This window comes from Lissotriton vulgaris, chromosome 5 (genome assembly GCF_964263255.1).
Source record: "Lissotriton vulgaris chromosome 5, aLisVul1.2, whole genome shotgun sequence".
NCBI classification, from domain to species: Eukaryota; Metazoa; Chordata; class Amphibia; order Caudata; family Salamandridae; genus Lissotriton; species Lissotriton vulgaris.
This window is the reverse complement of record NC_141693.1, coordinates 1,887,952,625-1,887,973,778: the sequence shown is the minus strand read 5'-3', so window position 1 is coordinate 1,887,973,778 and position 21,154 is coordinate 1,887,952,625. Positions and strand designations below refer to the sequence as shown.

Here is a 21,154-nt window from a genome sequence, read left to right as displayed (position 1 = left end):
CAGAGTCAGTGGGCAGCTATCTTGTGGCTCTCCTTTGATGGTAAAGGTAGAGATAAGCTCCTCACCACAAGGGTGGAGGACCTAACAATTACCAAATCTTGAAGAATACACTGGTTGATAGTTTTGGTTTAACCACTGAACAATACAGGATGCTGTTCAGAGACACCCAGAAAACTCAGTCTCAAGATTGGACTGACTTTGTTGATTGTGCCACTAAGGCTTTTGAAGGCTGGCTACTGGGTAGTAAGGTTACTGATTTTAAAGGATTGTATAATCTAATTATGAGGGAGCAAATCTTAAATAATTGTCAGAGCCAGTTATTACATCAGCACCTGGTAGACTCTGATCTGACCTCTCCACAGGAATTGGGTAAGAGGGCAGACAAATGGGTCAGAACCAGGGTTAGGCCTAAAAACCAGGGTGGTGACCAGAAAAAGGAATCAACCAAGCCTCAAGAGAAGGGTGGGGATAAATCCACAGAGAAGACTTCCCAAGGGCCCCAAAACTCCAACAAGGGTGGTGGGTCCCAGAACACTCCTTCAGAACAGAAGAAACCTTATTGCCATACCTGTAAACAGGTGGGCCATTACAAAAGTGATGCCAAGTGCCCTAAAAATAGCAATAAGGAAAACATACCCCCAAGTAACACTCCCAGACCTCCTGTTACCACTAGTGGTAATCCCCCAGGTGGTGGGAGTGCCCCCAAGAATGTGGTGGGCATTACTTTGGGCAATCAGGAGGACTATGGCCTAGCCAGGTTCCCTGACCACACTCTTGTCTGTGAGACTGGCATGGGGTTTGCCAACTTCACTACTGGACCCCACATTTTGGGAAAGTATAGACAAGAAGTTTTATTGAATGGTCAGAAAGTTGAGGCATTCCGAGACACAGGGGCCAGCCTCACCATGGTGAGTGACCATCTGGTCCCCTCTGCTCAACTGACCCCTGGTTTTACTTATCAGGTGACAGACATTCATGGAGTGAAGAGAAGGCATCCCATGGCAGTAGTCAAGCTCAGCTGGGGTAATGTCACAGGGCCCATGAGAGTGGCAGTGACAGATAACCTACCTGTAGATTGCTTACTGGGGAATGACCTGGAACTCTCAGCATGGGCTGAGGTGGAGCAAGAAACTCACTCCCGAATGATAGGCCTATCCAGACAGGTTAGTGGGGCAGTAATAGCTACAGCCCCAGTCCAAGCACCATTCCTCCCTGAAAAGGTTGGAAGGGCAGTGGTAGCCACCGCCCAGGCTCAGACAGACTTTCCAGAACAGGATAGGAGGGCTGTGACAGTCACAGCCCGAACACAGACTGAGTGCCCTCCTGAAAAGGTTGGCAAGGTTGAAATGGCCTCAGCCTCTACTCAAACAGATAGTGAGGTTGTGAAGCCTGAAACAATGGATCACTCCACTCAAACAGAGAGCATTAAGGAGGAAGAAGAGTCTTCCCCCTCCCAGACACTAGGTGAGAGCCAGCCTCCTCAGGGAACTGACTCTACCCCTGTTGAAGGAACTGCCCCAGAGGAAGTCAGGCCTAGCCTGGCAGAACCTCTGATGTCAGTGGACCCTTCCCAGGTGGGACCCAGTCTGGAGCAGGTAACCTTCACCTTTCTACCCTGCCTCAGTCAGCCCAGGGCTGTGGAGGTCAGGGAGGCCAGTGGTGGACCCCAAAGGGCCCCCTGTCCAAAAGAACCCCTTAATCAGCAGATTAGGATCACTGGAGCTGGTAAACCTAGCCAAGTGAAAATAGAACAGACTCCTGAGGGATCCCCCTTAAAAGTAGTTAGGGAACTCCCACAGCTGGACACTGCTGGGCACAGCCAAACATGGGGCCTAAAAACCCCAGGCCTGACCTGTCCCCCCAGTAAGCCAAACAGAGGGACTCAGCCTCCAGCTTTAGGTAGCCAGAGGCTGACCCTGAGAGCTCAGTGCATCTCAGCTAAAGAAAGAAAGGCACACATGATGAATGGTGGTTGGAGGAAGTTGAGCCCAAAGGTAGAGGAGCCTCACTTCAGTACTCCATCCCAGCATCAGCCTTCTTCTTTCCCAAGACACACCAGAGACAGAGATTCCCTATGGTGGAGACCCTCAGATACCCTTAGGGTGAGGGGATGCCTAGTGGACCATGACACAGGGGGAAAACAAGCCAGAGCTGGTCCTTCCTTATATGGCCACTTAGGTAATAGAGGCTTACCTGGACAAGGATAGCCTTATCTCCTTTCGTTTGGGGGGGGGGGGGGGTTGTGTAGGAAGGTACATCCTGACTATGGTTGCCCCCAACTTTTTGCCCTGTGTTTTAGCTGGTTTTTGACATAGTCGACCTGGGATCCTGCCAATCAGGACCCCAGGCCTACTGCTCTCTCTTTAAAATGGATTCCATGTACCTTAGGTGCATTTCCAATTGGTACTGGGCCACCTTATCAGACCCCGTAACGCAGGGCATAGGTGTACCCAGGGCCGCCAGGGGCTGCAGCATGTATTATGCCACCCCTGGCTGGCCTCCTAAATTTGACACAACTGGCTGCATGACAGCTGGGGCAAAGTCGTGTAATCACCCTTTGCTTTAGGTATAGTAGCTCTATATCTAACCATACAATGGACACCCGAGCTCCTATCAGTCACTCCTATGGCAGGCCTTGACAATCCTGAAGGCAGAGTGCGTGGGCTCGTGTGAACTAGGTTCTGGCCCGAGCCGAGCCCGGTTGCAGCTTGCGGAAACAAGACCCAATGGCTGTTCCATGATAACGCATACCACATCGGTAACTTCGGTGTCGCGTTATCCAGGCATGTCAAGTAAGGTGTCATACGAATCGGGATGCTGCCCTCTCACCAACTCTGGCGACGAGGTTAGCATTCCGCCCTTCTAGAGGGACACGACATGTACGTAACTGTGAACCCCGGTTAAAGTTAACTAAAGCCTCAGCTCCACAAAATGGATGCTGCCACCACAGACACGAGTCTGACCTCCTGCTGCTGGGAGTCCTTCCAGCGAGGAGCGCTTGGACAAAGGGTTTCCTGTCGAGGGCGGTGTTCGCACCGTCCCAGACAGGGTTTGTGTATTCTGGGTAGGTAGGGCTTTGCGAGAAGGTGACTGCGGAGTGGCACCCCGGTGCTCACTACGCATCTGCCGGTCAGAACCAGTTCCAGGGGCGCCAGCCCTGGCCTGGGGAAAGTCCGGCAGGGGAGAGGGGTGTAACTACCCCCCTTCCTGGTCCCACCCTTAGGGCAGGACCTAGTCATGTACCCACCCCTTTCTTTAGAATAAAGGTCGGAGCGGGGACCCTTCCAAATGAGATCATCTTTGAATCAAGAACTACTTTCTACGAAAGGACACTCAAGACTCTTCTCAAGATTTCTCCCTTGTGACTAAGGAGTAGTCACCCTGCATCAGCGGGCACCATCTAAGAACTCTGCGGTTTGCTGCAAGTCCTTCCTCAAGGATCCGACGGCCCAGCTCGACGAGAACCGGCTTCCCTGGCACCTCTGACCTCTACCCACGTCATCAGCTCAGCTGTGATCTGTGGGTGCGACGAGACCTCGAGGGACCGGCCATCATCAAAACCTGCACGCTCTTAACCAGCACGCCCATCGAAGCAATTCCCTGGTGAGTGCTCTGGGGTCCGAGAAGCCCCGACCCTGAGCCGCTCCAGCACCGAAGTGCAGTCTCCCAGCATCTCCACGATCTGCGTGGGGCCCTTCTGCTCGCTGCTCAGCACGTTGTCTGGTCACTAGCCGCTGGCTTGTGCCCTTCTGTGACGACATCCGACAATCAACACTGCCGGTCTGGTTGCTCCAGACTGGCCCTTGCTTCCATCTTTGCGAGGAGCACCCCGGACCCTCCTGGTCCACTCAAGACGCCATCTTAGGCCCACCACGTGGCCCTGAGATCTGCCAAGGCTTGTTGCCCCATCCTGGGCCCAGCGACGCCGACAGCATCATCCTTCGTGGGACAGCTCGCACCTCCACCGTGGTCGCCGACAACGCCTCCTGGTCCGTGAGACTGCAGAGCCTAGCGTCGCCCACTCACCTGGTCGAGGTGACGGCCACCCGGTGCCCTCCTGGTACCCTCTGACTACTGGCTAGTAGTACGAACTTGGTCCCCTCTGCTTTCAGGTATCAACGATCTCTGATCCAGGCTTGGATCTCTACGAACTATTCATCACTGGTCGCCGGCCAGCAACTCTTTTCTTCCGGCTCCTGGCTCGTCAGCGAAGACCCCGACGCCTGTAAGACTTGTGCAGCCGCAGCCCTCGTGGCTAGGTAACTCGGCATTTCGGTGCCTGCATAGCCTCTTTACTCTAGGGTCCTGAGTCCCTCGCTTCCGACTTGCCTTATCGGGTCCGCCCGAGACCTTAAACTTTCCGTGTCCTCGGACACTTGTTTTAATTGTGCACTTGAAGTATTTTCCTAAGAGATTTGGTTTGTGCTTAGTACCCTGTCCTCATAAAGAGTACAGGACTGTTGTGATTCTTAATAAATATCCTGTTTATTTTCATAACACTTGTGTGGTGTCCTTTCACTTGGCGTTCAAGGGGTACATGTGTGGTAAACAGCTGGCTTAACACGCCCTCTCGAGTCTTTAGCCTTAGACTGCTCGTATCCACGCTACTAGGATAGCTGGTCTTTAGGTTGACTTACAACCAATCATCATAAGGGTCGTTTGGAACGATACATAGCGGTCGCTAGAATAGCGAACGCTGCATATCGGGCCAACTTCTCACACATGCCCTCAACACCAGCAGACTGGACTATGGCAAAGCTCTCTTCGCCAAAATCAACAAAAAATTTCTCCGCAAACTCCAGACCATCCAGAACGCGGCAGCCAGACTAATCCTCGATATCCCCCCGCACAACCATATCACCCAACACCTCAGTGACCGCCACTGTCTCCCCGTTGAAAGGAGAATAACTTTTAAGCTGCTCACGCACGCCTATGAGGCCCTCCACACACAAGACCTCAGTACCTCAACAGCCGACTCTCCTTCCATGTCCCCAAGAGAAACCACCGCTCAGCTGACCTCTTCCTAGCCGCCGTCCCACACTTCTACAGGACCAGAGCGGGTGGAAGGTCCTTCTCCTATCTCGCAGCCAAGACCTGAATTGATATCTCCTTCACCTCCGGCGAAGTCTGACACTGCACCATTTCAGAAAAGACCTCAAGACCTGGGTCTTTGAATGACCCCAACAGAGCTGCTCACAACCCCCCCCCCCAGCGCCTTGAGACACTAACGGGTGAGTAGTGCGCTCTACAAAAACCCTGATTGATTGATTGATTAATTGAGAACTGCTCTTGACCTTCATTTGGACCTCAAACCAACACTATTGTCCTAGTTTTGTCCACAGTTGTCCGATTAATCAGTTTAATTCTCACCTCCATACCTCAATGTATCGAGTCTACAGAAAAAGGTGTCACAGACCCTACTAGAACTGTAACACCCTTACTTTTTGTCAATGCATTAGAGGGAAACAGCTACAGGTAGTATCATGACTGACATCTTTCAAAGCTATTGAGTAAGAGGTGCATCTTTTGTAATAGCACTATGTCTGCCTTTTTCATATGGGGCAGCGGCTTCCTCTTAACTGGGGAATTGAGACCCTGTACATTTAAAACCAAAACATTCACGGATGGTCCCTTGTCCTGCAACGCCGATGTAAAAGGAAAGCCACAGACCTATCAACATCCACTGAGGCTCCAAAATAGACCCTCCACCTTCTCTTCAGTGATGTCGTCAACTATATTTTCCTGGCCATTATAAGAGACAAACTTAAAAACAATAACAGAACTAAGCAATAAAACTCTAACTAATGGAGAGCCTTCTCAATGAGTTTCTTCTGTCAGACTACACAGAGCCTTGGTGTGTGTCAGGGACGGCCACTGCATACTGAAGACATCTTCTAAATCTCATCAGTAGGACCAGCTTCTCTGAAGACAGGAGGCGGAGCCTGCCATGAGTGACCAAAACAATGTGAAATCAGCACACAAACTACATTTAGAAGACCCTTTCTACAATAAGTTAATTTGAAAGGATATCTGTAGCATTCAACAACTACTCCAAGTAACCTGCCACCCTATCGTACTGGGTTACAGAGGCATAATTTTTTCAGGGTTCTCAGGGATCCTTTGGAACAGAAGATGGGAAAAAGACCCAATGTTTGAGTCCAGAGGCACCTTTGAAGGACAACCCCCATAGGTCATGAGCGTTTATCTTTAACAGCTCACATTTCAAGGGCCCCTTGATTGAGGATTATCATCCAAGCAGAACTGTCTCTATCAGAGGATCTTGTTGCTTCTCGTAGTCTAGCTTTCTTTGCTTATTGGTGCCTCCATGTTGGTCGCGGTTGATCATAGCTAGTCTTCCCTTAAGTGCTGTACCCCTTCTAGCTGGAACAGGGAAATAGCTTATTGTCTTGTAGAGATCATGGCTGGTTTATTTTTTTTAAACATCTGTTCATTGAATTTCGGTCAGCATTCCATGTAATACACCATATCGCATCCGCATTATACTTGTGTACAATGTATTCCTTCAATAGTATAGTTAACAGTGATTTTAAACATTAGAAACAGTAAATAAAATAAAGGAAATCCGGTAACTGCTTTGCTGCCTGGAGCCTGCCTTGACCCCTCAGAGGCCTGCCGTGCTGCTGAGCCCTGCATTTACACCTGCACGCAGGACTACTGTAAGTGTCTCTGAGGGCTAGTTTGCTGGCTTCCTGTCCAGAACCACAGACAAATAACAGGCTCCCACCATCTTGAACCTGCACCAGGACCAAGCCTGCAAGATTCCTGAACCCCCACAAGAGGTGTCCCACCAGTCCTGGACCCTTAGTTGTGGTGCTTAAGTTGCCCAAATAGCCAATTTCCAAAACTGAGGACAGACAAAATTTGGCCAAAAAGAACTCTGAGAACTGGGAGGAGACCGGGACCAACTTGCTCGCCTATCAGCCTGAGGTGCATTGCCGGTTGAATGGAATTTGTGGCTTCTCCCGGTATGTTCTTCTCCACAGCAGCAACTCTGTTTCAGCGGTCCTTTGCCAAAGGGATATTCAACCTCATGGAATTGTCTTCGGCTAAAGCCCTCTAATTCGTCATACTGGAGTTTTTTTAGTTCCATTTCAGCGACTGAGTCCAAATATAGGAATCTTCACCACAGTTTGACCTAAGGCCATCTGACAATGAACCTCCATCCTCGGACACCTCTTGCAGCTTTGCCCTGCCGACCTTTACCTTGTTGAACAGTCTTGTAGAGAGCAGCAGACATTTTTCTACAGAGATTTTTCTAAGTCCGAAGGTAAGCGCTAACCAGGTTCAATCCACTTCTTGTACCCGAACTGCACTCCATGGCAGTCGGCCTTAACCTTCGACTTTGACCTGGTCTTGCGTGACTACATGTCTGCAGTAGGTGCTATGATCTTTCAGGCTCTAGTTTTCACTAAAAACTTTTTAAATTCAGAACTTGGTTCTACTGATTGGATTCTTGTCGTTTTGTTGTCAAAAAATTTACTAAAATGTGCTCTATTTTTTTAATTGATTCAGGATTTTTCTTGTTTTGTGTTTTCGCTTTATTACTGTTTGTGTACTGAACAAATACTTTACACATTGCTTCCAAGTTAAAGCTGACTGCTTTTATGTGCCAAGCTACCCAGGGATAAGCACAGGTTAATTTAGGGACTGTTTGTGGTTCACCCTGCAATCTAATTTCTCACAAATGGGACAATTCATGGTCAAAACATTTAATAAACCCAGTCAGATCAGAATCTGTACACAGGGCCCTCCTTCTGTTCAATATAGCATCTCTTGCATCCTCCAGCCAAATCTTGGAGCTTCTGGTCTTTATTTTTGTGTCTATTCCAACCCCACCCAAGGCTGTGGTATTGTGATCTCTGCTCTAACAGCATTTGATGATAATAACTGCTTACCTGGCCTTGCTCCAGTGCCAAGGGACCTAAACCAGGCACACATCGGGTCCTCTGTAGTGGGCAGTGCACAGCTAGAAGTTCACACCTGCATTAGAAGCAGTCTCCATTCTATCGGCAGCCATATTGCCCCGCTTGACTTGGGGTCAGAGGATGCCACTTTGTGGATATTTTTCGCAGCCTTTCAATAGTCAAAAGTGCCTTTCAGGGGCACCTGCTGATGCAGAATCACTTCTAACGCCTCAGCTCTAGATCCAAGGGTTTCCAGTTTCCATCTGATCCAGCACAGGCCTCAGAGTGCCTTTCAGTACTCGGAGTTCGGAGAAGACTCTTCTGCCTGGGTCTTCATCATAGCCAGGGGAGGATTGGCAAGGCGGGCATTCGGGAATGGCCCGAAGGGCCGGTGCCTCAGTGCCCTCTGTGGGCCGCTTTTTTCTCCCCTGTCCCAGTCCACAGCGAGTGGACTAGGAAAGGGGAGAAAAAAAAACGGCCCACAGAGTGCACGGAGACAGACAGAGAAAATTAGCCTCGCAGTGCGGCCAGACAGCGATTGTCAGCTGTGGGCTCTCCTTCACCCCACCCTGCCAAGCAATCAAGCTGAGGCTGGGCTGGGGAGGGGAGATTGTTTGCAATAATCGGCTCCCTGGGGGCCAGGTGTTTCTCAGGCCTTTGAGCCATTTGCACCTCGGCCCCCTGGCGCCCTGCAGCCCAGAAACGGTGTTAGTCTTAGCACCTCGCCCACAGCCCTTCACATTCAGGGCATAGTGGGCGAGGAAGAATGGGTCTTGCTGTGGGGGCCTGGTGATGTTTGGAATTTTTTTGTTTTATTTATTTATTTATGCTATTTTATATAGCGCGGACTTTACCGAAGGTGTCAGAGCACTTCACAATAGGAACAGTAATGATACATGAGGAGAAAATTATAAGTGGACAAATTACAAAAGCAAACGTTAAGTTACATGAATCTAAAGTGACAATAGTGAGCAACCAAAATACATGAGGAGCAAACGATACATTACAGGAGGAAAAAGCGGCATGTGTGCAGGTTACAAAAGCGTACAAAATACAAGTAGAGGTATAATACTGCAGTAAATGGCAGACACTCCAGCACAAGAACCAACGTTACGTAGGCAATGGTGGCACTTGTGCTAGTATCTAAAGCAAACAAAAGTGAGAGGAGCAAACAGTGTGTTACAAGAGAAAAGTGGCGTGTGCAAGTTACAAAAGGGTACCATGCACAGGTACAAGGGTAATACTACAGTAAATGGTAAACACTCAAACTGCCAGAACACACTGGGAAGGCACTTCCCATGCACTAGCTTCACCTCAGCCTCCGCCCTGGCTACCTGGCTACCTTGGATGACCCAGAAAGCTGTGTTTTGTGCTCCCCTGCCAGGACATTTTCCCGAGGCCTGGAGGGCTGATTAATTTGCTAATTGCTGGGGCCTTACCTCTGTTCATGTGCTCCTGAGCTGAAGGTCTGGGGAGGGCTGAGTAGGTTAGTAATAGCAGGGGCTTTGCTGCTTTTCAGGTGCTCCTGTGTTGGAGGGCTGGAATAATTTTGTGACAAAAAGGGGCCTTGCTATTTTTTTTAGTTGCTCAGCATGTAGGCCATTGTCACCTTGGCCCTGTGTCCTGTGCAAGAACAGTATCCTCCCACTTTCATTCCTTGTCTATGCAAATGGTGTTTCATGAAAGGACACGCCCCTTGAATGTGGGCCACGCCCCTTAAATATGGGCCACGCCTCTTGAATGTGGGCCACTTTTTTCGTCAGTGCCCGGGCCGAATTGTGATCCCAATCCGACCCTGATCATAGCCACAACTGCTTCTTTTTTTTTGATAAACAACTTTATTGATTTTTTTCGCAAGAAAACAAGTCTCTGTAATAGTCTTGAAAAACACCCCCACCACATCACATACAATCAGGATCAGAGACAATGCAGTATTTAACACAGTACACAATGAGAAACCAAGGATCGTGCAAACTGCATAATCACAACAATTCAGTGCCTCCTCCCAAGCCCCCTGGCCATTTGCCCCAAATTTTTACATACATGGCCAGGCATCCACGAGCCTCATAAACAATTTTTTCGTGTTGAGCACATGAATCCACTCCAGATCTCCATTTCAACAACTTCGGTGCTTTAGTTGCCTTCCAGTGGAAAGCAATGTCCCTTTTAGCAATGAACGAGGCAGTGCCCAGGAAAGCCTTGTCTGCTCGGGAGCCACCCACCCCATAATCCACTCCCAGTAAAGCCAAAACGGGAGAAAGCTCTACGGACAGGTCTAAAACATCAGATCAGTTATTACTTTCTCCCAGTACCACGCTATAATGGGACAAGACCATACCATGTGAAAGAAATCTGCTGAGGAATGAGAACAGTGGTCACAGTCGGGATTGATTCTTAACCCCACTCAGGACAACCGTTTGGGGGTAAAAAAAAGTGCAGTGCAGATAGTATGTTTGTATCAATCAGAGCCATGAAGAGACTGTCAGGATCTTGGGGGCCATCAAAGCATCTCGACAATCTTCGTCATCAACAGGGTCCCAGCCAGGTCTCCTAGCGGGTTCTCAGGCCATGGAGTGTGTTGGGAGTATTGATATTCAAAGGTGCGGTAAATCTAGGAGACACTCACCTTACCCAAGGCACCTATCATCAATTTGGTCTCAATGGGGCTAAACGCAGGACATTTGTGCTCGGGGGGTCATGGCCCTCTAAAGCATGACGCAGTTGTAAACAATTATAGACTTTTGTCTGAGATAACGCATAGGTCTGTTGCAACTCCTACAAGGAGTTGCAACAGACCTATGCGTTATCCCATGTGGGACACTGTCCAAATGTCACCCGGTAGGATAATACCAATGGTGTCTTAGCGCACAAACCACTCCAGGGCCTCCACATGCCTCAACGACTTGCCATGCCACAAAGCAGTCTGTTGAGTAATTGTTTTCCACCATTCTGTATGCTGCAGGACCACCCTCCACCCAGTGAAGTCTAGCCGAGTCACCTCAGGGAGCGTATGGGAGACAGCACAACCGTAAAGCCAGCCTAGAATTCGGGGGAAGCCCAATGTTATGAGCTCATATCTAAAAGCAGGATCTGACCATCCTCCATTAGGCCCATCCTTGACAAGCAAGAGGCAAGACGCCAGATAGTAGAAATATAGGTTGGTCAGGCCCAGCCCTCGGTCATAGGGAGCACGTTGACATTTCGGGACGGCGAGACACGCTCTAGAATTATGCCATAAGGATGAAATCGCCTGTGCATCCATCTCTCTAAAAAAGTGCCAACAAATATAGTGGGGGGAGTACCATTGTCTTGTATATTGCTATTCTCCCCATAACATTCAACGGTAAGGTTTGCCATTTCTTGAGATCCGCTGTAATCTTGGGAGTGAGGAAGGTGATGTTGAGGGACCAAGTCAAAGTTGGGTCTAGCGCCACATGGATATCCACATAACAAAAACTTAGCCTACAAATTGGAATGTCCGTCTGCCAGGCTATACAATCTCTAGAGTGAGTAAATGGCATAAGAAGCGATTTAGCTGGGCTAAGTGTCAAACCCGATGACTCCAAGAAAAGTTATAGAATGCGCAGGCAACGGGGGGCGCTATCTATTGGGTCTGAAAGATATAACAGCACATCATCCGCATAATGCGCAATTCGAAATTCGTGTTTCATTTCCCATTCCCAACCAGTGATCTGCACATCGCACGTATAAGGTGGGCCAAGGGTTCAATGGCCACCACCAAAAGCAGAGGTGACATCCCTGCCTAGTTCCCCAAACAATCGGAAACTCATCTGACATCACCTCATTGATCTGCACTCGGGGCGTTGGGTTGCAATAGAGGATTTGCACCAACCTACGTAAATGGGGCCCAAATCCCGCTTTGTCCAGCACTTTAGCCAGATAGGTCCAGTCTACCGTATCAAAGGCTTTCTCAAAGTCGATTAACAGTAAAGCTAACAGAGCTGGTAACTTATGTGGATGGGCCAGTGCAACATGCAGATGTCTCAGACAGTGTCTCGTGCTTCTAGTGGGTATGAAGCAACATTGGTCAGGGAGGATTAATGACTGTCCGCAGACGAATGGCCAATACCATCACCAGTATCTACACCTCTCTGTTAATAAGAGAGATAGGCCTTATAATCCGAGCAAGAGAGGGATGGCGGGTGTGTCTTTGGTATGGCTACAATTGTAGCCTGGCCGAGCTCTCTGAGTCCCTTTTTCGTTTTCTTGTCTCTTTATAAAGCCCCAAGAGATGGGGGTGGCAGGATATATTTGTTTTTGGAGTAAAACTCCATCAGGTATCCATCGGGCCAGGTGTTTTCCCAGAGGCTGTCTCCGGGATTGCATCTCCAATCTCAAGAGTGAGTGGCTCGCCTAATGCATGACGATCAGTGATAGAGAGGCTGGGTAATGGTATTTAATCGAAGAAGGGTGAGACTCGTTCAGCCGGGGGATGGCAGAGTCTATTTCTAACCAACATATTATTTCATATTTAGTTCGCATTGGGTTCAGTGAGGTGTGGAATCATACATGGCTCCATTTAGATCCTGTTTACAAGATTGACTTTTTGACACTAAGAATTGTTTGGTGCTCTTATTCTTATATGGAATTATACTTTTTCTTACCTTCAGTAACTCCACATCCTGCTGCTGACACTTTGAGTCGATCTCTGCAATCAGGCTCCTGAGGAGGGATTGCTGTTCTTCATATTTGGTCGCGTTCTCCTTGATGTTCTGCAGGCTCTTCTTCTCTTCCTTCTCCAGGCTGCTGAGGTGATGAGATTTTTCATTCTCCAAAATCTTCTGGAGCCTCTCAAACTCCTTATGGATTTGCTCTCTCTGGATCTTGAACTGTGACTGCAAGATAAAAATAAACCCCATACTCAAATTGCTGGCACTTCAGAAATATTATCAATGGACTCTGGGGCAGACCCATTATGATGCTGGATTTCATATTAGTCACCAGGATATATGTCATACCAGAGAAAGGGGTGCTCAGCAGCAGAAAGCAGATCAGGTATTTTTTTCCATAACATGGACATCCCCACACTATTATTATTAAGTCTTGGTGGAATAAGGGTGGTATTTTGTTGACTGAGAAGAGAAGGGAATGACTGTGTTTTGATTTTGAGCTTTAATAGAAATCCCTATGCATACATTGAGATTTTTTCACAGCACTGACTACTTGTGTTGAGCTACACTTTGGCAATATATTCAACATAGAGCTTGAGGGGTTCAATAAGGATCAGGTCACACAAGGAGACCCTTGTGTATGGAGCAGATTACTTATGACCTCATGTATGTATGTATTCACTTATAGGCACATGCATCAATATTGCTTTTTGCAATTCCTTAATTGCGAAAAATAAGGAATCGCAATTAAGGAATCGCAAAATGCAATGCATCAAGAAATCGCTAATAAAATTGCGATTTCTTAATATTCCTTAATTGCGACTCGCAAATTGCGAGTCGCAATTAAGGAATACCTCCCCATTCATTCCTATGGGCCTAAAGGCCCATAGGAATGAATGGGAAGACATTCTCAATTTGCGATTAGCAATTAGCGAATCGCAAATTGAGAATGCGATTTCAAGGGTGCAGGAGTGTCCAAAGGACACCCTGTTGCACCCCTGAAATCAATCTGTGCACATATGTTGTGCACACACATGCCCTAAGGGCATGTGCTTGCACAACATCAAACTTTGAAAAATGCACAAAAGTGCATTTTTCAAAGTTTTCACATATTACCATGAGGTTCAACCTCATGGTAATTTGCTCCCCCTAGTTGCGAAATCACAATTTTTTAAAGTTTCATGCATTGCATTTAAGGAATCGCAAAATGCGATTCCTTAAATGCAATCGCAATTTTAGAATTCGAAAATATTTGCGAATTCTCAAATTGCGAGGGCCTTCACCCTCCATGCATTCCAAAAGCAGATTTTGCAATCGCAAACAGCAGATTTTTGCGATTTGCACCGTTTGCGATCGCAAAATCCTTTGATGCATGTGCCTGTAAATCTTTATGTGCTACACTGGCAATTTGTCAAAGTCCAAAGTTTGCCAACATTGGTCTCTGCTCTTTTATGCCTTGTGCCCCCTAACTGTACTCATCTTAATGTGTAGTGTGAGATAGATCATTCTACACTATTGTGAAAAAATTCAACACGTGTGAAACACAGGAAAAGAAGACAAGAAAAAGTGTACAAAGGTATGGAGTGCCTCACGGAAGTAACCCCATGGGAGTCCACTGATAGGTTCCCACCAGTAGACTCTGGTTCTCATCATTAGCACTTCCATACCAAACAGAAAAGTGTCAAGACAAAAAAAATAAAAATTATATATATAAAGTGTGGAGGTGTGGTGAGCAAATACTATCCCTAGTCAGTGAGTTGTTATTGACTGATAGAATAAGCAATAGGACGTGTCTCCCTGTTGCTTAATTCCTGACCCCTACTGCTATTAGGACCACCTTATTATGTTAGAAATGAGCTAAACCTTCACTAGCTACCATTTTTTATTCTGTGCAGTGGGTTTGCTCGATTAAAAGACATTCAGTTGCCTTCTAATTATAGCAAGACAGGGTTCAGGGATCTTAGGGTGCAGTAGGTTGTCTGGTGGACAGAATTTAACGCGTGGAGATTCCGCAGAGTAGTAGGAGGTGCATTGGGTCAGTGTGGAGCGGAGGCGACACCTACCTCGGCGCAACCAAGTCCGGGCGCAGGGGTCATGTCTCCCGCGCCCGGTCACTTAACGTCCCGGACACCCAGGACACCCTTTCTTTGTCATCCCCTGCAGGTACCGACACTGGAGCACGAAGGACCGGAAACCCTCGCCAGGAACACCGGAAGTGACGGTGGGTCGACCCCTAGCGACCCGGAAGCGATCGACCCCGACCCCGGAAGTGGACGGCCAGACCAGAACCCGGAAGGTAGAAAAGGCCCCGAGGACGAAGGAGAGGCGTTCGGAGCAACCGACTCGTGGCAGGAGGCAACGGACAGCGACGGACCCCTGAGAGAGAGAGGAGCAACACTGCGAGACCGAAGCGAGGACGAGGAAGAGGACGTCTGGACGGAGGACTGGTGGCGTCCTCAGGAGGAAGCTGGAGAGCGGCCGCAACTCGGACGAGAGTTGCGGCGGGGCACGTGAGTACCAGTTACCCTTTCTCTGTGTTCCCTCTTGTAAATAGTATATGTAAATAGCCTTGTATATAGTCCTTAGACTGCACGAGCACAGGGATATTTAGTAATTACTCACGCGCACTGTACAAAGACCGAGCACTGTCCTGCACCATCCCGCTTTCCTCCCTCCTACCTCATTCTTGCCTGTTCCATTTACCCCCTTTACCGTCCCGTCCTCACTCGTCTTTCTCAGTACCCTTTTACTCCCCGGTGTAGGTGGTGGGGTGTACTGTTGGAGTACTCAGACTAAAGCCCTACACTTCTCTCCTTTCTTTAAGCCTCCAAGGAGCCCCAGTACCACACCGAGGAGACTACTGGCGGAACAAGGAGAAGCGAATCCTGATCCCCAACATCCTCACCGAGCCTGGTCCACCGCAGTTACTATCGGCCCACCACCCCTTGGATTCAACACTGCGTCCCTCCCTCACTGTGACTTTGTTCTTCAACTGCAATAAAACACTTGTCATAGCTCACTATATCCGGCCTCCCCGCCTGTTATTCCGGTCCGCCCACCACCCAGCTCCACAAGTGGTGTCAGAAGTGGGATTACCCGGAGGCATGGAGGCCGCGGTCAAGCAACTGGCGAAAAGCCAGGAAGAACTGGGGAAAATGATGGAGAGGTTCCTCAAGACGGCAGAAGACGATCGGGGCCAACTACATGACGTGCTGAAGGGACAGGGAAGCGCCCAGGATCAAGCCCTTGAGAAGCTCACTACAGTCATGGGGCAGCAACGACCAGCCACCTCCCTGCCCTCAGTAGTTCTTCAGAAGTATGTCCCCGGAGAAGACCCCGACTACTTCTTCACGAACTTTGAGCGCCTAGCCCAGGCGGCGGCCTGGCCCGCTGACCGGTGGGGACACTACCTGGGTCCCCTGTTGACGGGTGAGCTGCAAGCTGCCTACCAACAAGCCAACATTCAGGGTCAAACCCCCTATGCCGACATCAAGACCTGCATCCTGGAACGGCTAGGAATAGACGACGAGACCTATAGGGTGAGGCTGCGCCAGGCCAGGGAAGGGCCCCAAGAAACGCCTAGGGCCTTGTCCTTCCGCATACAGGATCTGGCCAACCGGTGGTTGAAACCTGCTACGGCCACCAAGGAGGACATTCTGGACAAAATATATTTAGAACAGTATTTGGCTTCCCTACACCCGGCCACCCAAAAGTGGGTGCGTCAGCATGCTCGCCTAACGCTCGACACCGCTGTAGAGATTGCCAGCGCCTACAGCCGAGCGCAGGAAACTCAGCAACCAAAGGAGGAACACCCGTCCCGCATAACTCCTGGAAGCCATCCTCGGGTCCCTCGACCCCCTCAGGTGGTTAGGAAACCGGACCCTGCTCCTCTGATGCCATACCCTATCCTGCCTCGACCCCACCCACCGGGCCCTCAATGTTACCACTGTGGTGGGTTCAGGCATATTGCTCGAGTCTGCCCCCAAAAGGAGGAACCCATGGACATAGGGTTGGCGAGAAACTATGCCTGTCTCACCGCGGACACCACCCCTCCTCCTTTTCGGTGCCCGGTGCGGATAGACGGACACGGAATGATGGCCCTGGCCGACACGGGGTGCCGACAAAGCGTTATAAGACCCCAGGAGTTGCCCCGTCCTGTCAGGCCAATGACAGGCAACGTGGCTATTACGTGTGTGCATGGCGACACTAAGAGCTATCCAACCACCCAGGTCCATGTACAACACCCCACCGACGCGGGCAGTCTGCTAACGGTGGGCCTGATCCCTAATCTCCCGGAGCAAGCGATATTGGGCAGCGACTATAGCGGGCTTCCTCGTCTGCTCCAAGACACCACTGATTCCCTGAGGAACTGGTGGGCCGAGGCCCCTTTCTCCCATGAACTTTCTCCTGTGAATCCGGTGAACAGACCTCCCAAGACCCGAGGACAGAAGAAAAAAGAAAAGAGAGAATACGCGATGGCCTTTCCTGCTCAAATAGATGTCCATCCCTGGGAAACCGACCGGGAATTCCGCGCCACACAACAGGAAGATCCAGTGTTGCAGGAAGCCTGGGCCCATGCTCTGGACGCCGAGGACCCCCTACATGTAGGTCCTTATTTCTTTCGAAAAAACGGGCTCCTCTACAGGAAAGGGGGACCCCAACAACCAACCCAGCTGGTTATCCCCGGGTTATTCCGCGACAAAGTGCTGTTTCTGGCTCATAGCCACTTGCTGGGAGGTCATTTCAGCGATGAGAAAACCGGACGCACGATCCTTGATAAGTTTTATTGGCCAGGGGTTCACGGACAGATCAAACAGTATTGCCGGGAATGTCCAGTATGTCAACGAAACAGCCGCTACCGTCCCCCCAGGGTTCCTTTGCAGCCTCTCCCCCTTATCGACGTCCCTTTCACCCGAGTAGGCATGGACATTATCGGACCATTGTTGCCCTCCCGAACCGGTTGTCGATATGCTCTTGTGGTGGTTGATTACGCCACCCGCTTCCCTGAAGCGATACCCCTACGCCATCCCACCACACAAACCATATCCAAGGCCCTCATATCCATCTTCTCGAGGGTGGGTTTTCCCCGCGAGATACTTACCGATCAGGGGACGCCCTTCGTGTCCTCCCTCATGCGCCAGGTCTGCTCCCACCTGGGCATCAAGCAGATAAGGACATCGGCCTACCACCCCCAGACCGATGGGTTGGTAGAGCGCTACAACGCCACCCTCAAAATGACATTGAAGAAACTCCTAGGCCTTGAAAGCAAAAGGTGGGAGGAGATGCTTCCCCTGGCGCTGTTTGCCATCAGGTGCAAGCCACAAAGCAGCACTGGTTACTCTCCTTATGAGTTGTTGTATGGCCGAGCCCCACGGACACTTCTGGATATGGCTAGGGAAGCATGGGAAGCCGAACCCGACAGAACCCGACCCCTGCCGGAATACGTGGATAATTTAAAGACCCACCTTGAACAGATCAGGGTCATTGTGAGACAGAATCTAGTGGCCGCCCAAAACACCCAGAAACACCAATATGATAAAGGAACTAAGGCTCGGAAATTCAACCCTGGGGATCTAGTGTTGTTGTTGCTTCCTTCCTCCGACCATAAGCTGCTCGGACAGTGGCAAGGCCCCTTCCCGGTGCTAAGAGCCGTGACCCCTGTAACATACGAAATAGAAACCGAGCCCACCAGAGGAGTAACCCAAATCTATCACGTGAACCTCCTAAAGAAGTGGGAGGGACCCTGTCCCGTACTATCTAGCGTAACAGAACCCCCCTTCGAAACATGCATGGATCCTGACCTTCCCGAACAGCACAAACGAGATCTCAGGCGGGCCTTGTTCTCCTTACAACCCGTATTTTCCTCCCTACCCGGACACTCCACGGTAGTGGAACATGCCATCCACACAGAACCAGGAAAAATAGTAAGACAAAGACCTTACCGTATTCCCGAAGCACGTAGAGCCACCATACAAGAGGAAACGAAGCTAATGCTGAAAATGGGCATCATAGAACCCTCCAATAGCAGCTGGAACTCCCCGATAGTTCTAGTCCCCAAGCCAGACGGATCTACAAGATTCTGTATCGACTTTAGGGAAGTAAACAAAATATCGGCATTCGACACCTACCCCCTACCCCGCGTAGATGAAATGGTGGAACGAATAGGCAAGGCCAAGTATATAAGTACCCTGGATCTCTGCAAGGGGTACTGGCAGATCCCCCTCAAAGCCGCCGACAAACCCAAGACCGCCTTCTCCACGCCTGAGGGCTTATTTCAGTTTAAAGTGATGCCCTTCGGACTTCACGGAGCCCCGGCTACTTTTCAAAGGGCCATGAACCTGGTGTTACAACCACATACCAAGTACGCCGGGGCCTACCTTGACGATATCGTTATATATAGCGATGATTGGGGACAACATCTACGCCACCTGAGAGCCGTGGTCACCTCACTTGGGGACAATGGTTTTACCATCAACCCCTCCAAGACCACCTTAGCGGCCCAGAGTGTGAAATACCTGGGCTACCTGTTAGGGGAAGGTCTCATCCGGCCTCAGGACAATAAGATCAAGGCCATCCAGGCCATCCCTTTTCCCCGAACCCGGAAGGAACTCCGAGCCTTTCTAGGTTTATTGGGGTACTATAGGAGGTTTATCCCATGTTTCTCCCAAACAGCGGCCCCTTTAACCGACCTGTTAAAGAAAACCACGAACACAGAAGCACTTCTCCAACATCCCCCAACCCTGGTGGTCCACGCCTTTGAGCGTCTGAAACAATCCCTGGTAACCGAACCTGTGTTAGTCAGTCCAGACTATACCCGAACATTCATACTACAAACAGACGCCTCTGATCAGGGCTTAGGGGCGGTACTCTCCCAGAGGGATAACACAGGGGTCGAACGGCCTATCCTCTACCTCAGCCGGAAACTATTTCCCCGGGAGATGAACTACGCTGTGGTAGAGAAAGAGGCCCTAGCCATCAAATGGGCAGTGGACAGCCTTCGGTACTATTTGGAGGGGCGAGAATTCGAACTCTACACAGATCATGCCCCTCTAGAGTGGATGGCCCGCAATAGGGGCCATAACGACCGAGTACTACGGTGGTTCCTCTCCCTACAGCCCTTTCGGTTCAAAACGTTACACAGGAAAGGACTGCAACAGGGCAACGCTGATTATTTGTCCCGATACCCACCTCCCAGTTCCCCTACAAGAAAGACAGCTAGGGAAAGGGGATGTGGAGCGGAGGCGACACCTACCTCGGCGCAACCAAGTCCGGGCGCAGGGGTCATGTCTCCCGCGCCCGGTCACTTAACGTCCCGGACACCCAGGACACCCTTTCTTTGTCGTCCCCTGCAGGTACCGACACTGGAGCACGAAGGACCGGAAACCCTCGCCAGGAACACCGGAAGTGACGGTGGGTCGACCCCTAGCGACCCGGAAGCGATCGACCCCGACCCCGGAAGTGGACGGCCAGACCAGAACCCGGAAGGTAGAAAAGGCCCCGAGGACGAAGGAGAGGCGTTCGGAGCAACCGACTCGTGGCAGGAGGCAACGGACAGCGACGGACCCCTGAGAGAGAGAGGAGCAACACTGCGAGACCGAAGCGAGGACGAGGAAGAGGACGTCTGGACGGAGGACTGGTGGCGTCCTCAGGAGGAAGCTGGAGAGCGGCCGCAACTCGGACGAGAGTTGCGGCGGGGCACGTGAGTACCAGTTACCCTTTCTCCGTGTTCCCTCTTGTAAATAGTATATGTAAATAGCCTTGTATATAGTCCTTAGACTGCACGAGCACAGGGATATTTAGTAATTACTCACGCGCACTGTACAAAGACCGAGCACTGTCCTGCACCATCCCGCTTTCCTCCCTCCTACCTCATTCTTGCCTGTTCCATTTACCCCCTTTACCGTCCCGTCCTCACTCGTCTTTCTCAGTACCCTTTTACTCCCCGGTGTAGGTGGTGGGGTGTACTGTTGGAGTACTCAGACTAAAGCCCTACACTTCTCTCCTTTCTTTAAGCCTCCAAGGAGCCCCAGTACCACACCGAGGAGACTACTGGCGGAACAAGGAGAAGCGAATCCTGATCCCCAACATCCTCACCGAGCCTGGTCCACCGCAGTTACTATCGGCCCACCACCCCTTGGATTCAACACTGCGTCCCTCCCTCACTGTGACTTTGTTCTTCAACTGCAATAAAACACTTGTCATAGCTCACTATATCCGGCCTCCCCGCCTGTTATTCCGGTCCGCCCACCACCCAGCTCCACAGTCAGGCTTCTCGTACAAGTAGCTCGTGAGCTAAAGGGAGCTCTCCCCCTACCTGTTAGAGGCTCTTCTGTGTGCTGCTCAGCCTACTAAATTGGAAGTTTTTTCTTGGTTGAAATAATTTATGTATAACAAAATTGAGAGTGTGTATTTGAGATGAAAATCTGTACATTTTCAGAACATGTAAGCTGATGTCTGGAAAAAAACTGCTGGATTTACAAAATATATTTAAAGCTGATATTTGAGTGATAAATCACGTGGTGTTTTGGGAGACTTGTTACTAATATTATTACTCGGATGCCAGGGGCTTTGCAGCTTTGCATGTTATGTCTTATCCAT

The 21,154-nt window shown here is 50.0% G+C and overlaps 1 protein-coding gene across 1 annotated transcript in view; it reads right to left on the bottom strand.

The window, feature by feature from the left end:
- The window catches only part of LOC147717631 (E3 ubiquitin-protein ligase TRIM39-like), a 246,110-nt gene that overhangs the window by 213,543 nt on the left and 11,413 nt on the right, over positions 1 to 21,154 (bottom strand). The window contains exon 3 of the mRNA XM_086924425.1: positions 12,551 to 12,781. Coding sequence (XP_086780551.1) covers positions 12,551 to 12,781 — 231 coding nt within the window. The remainder of the gene's footprint in view (positions 1 to 12,550; positions 12,782 to 21,154) is intronic.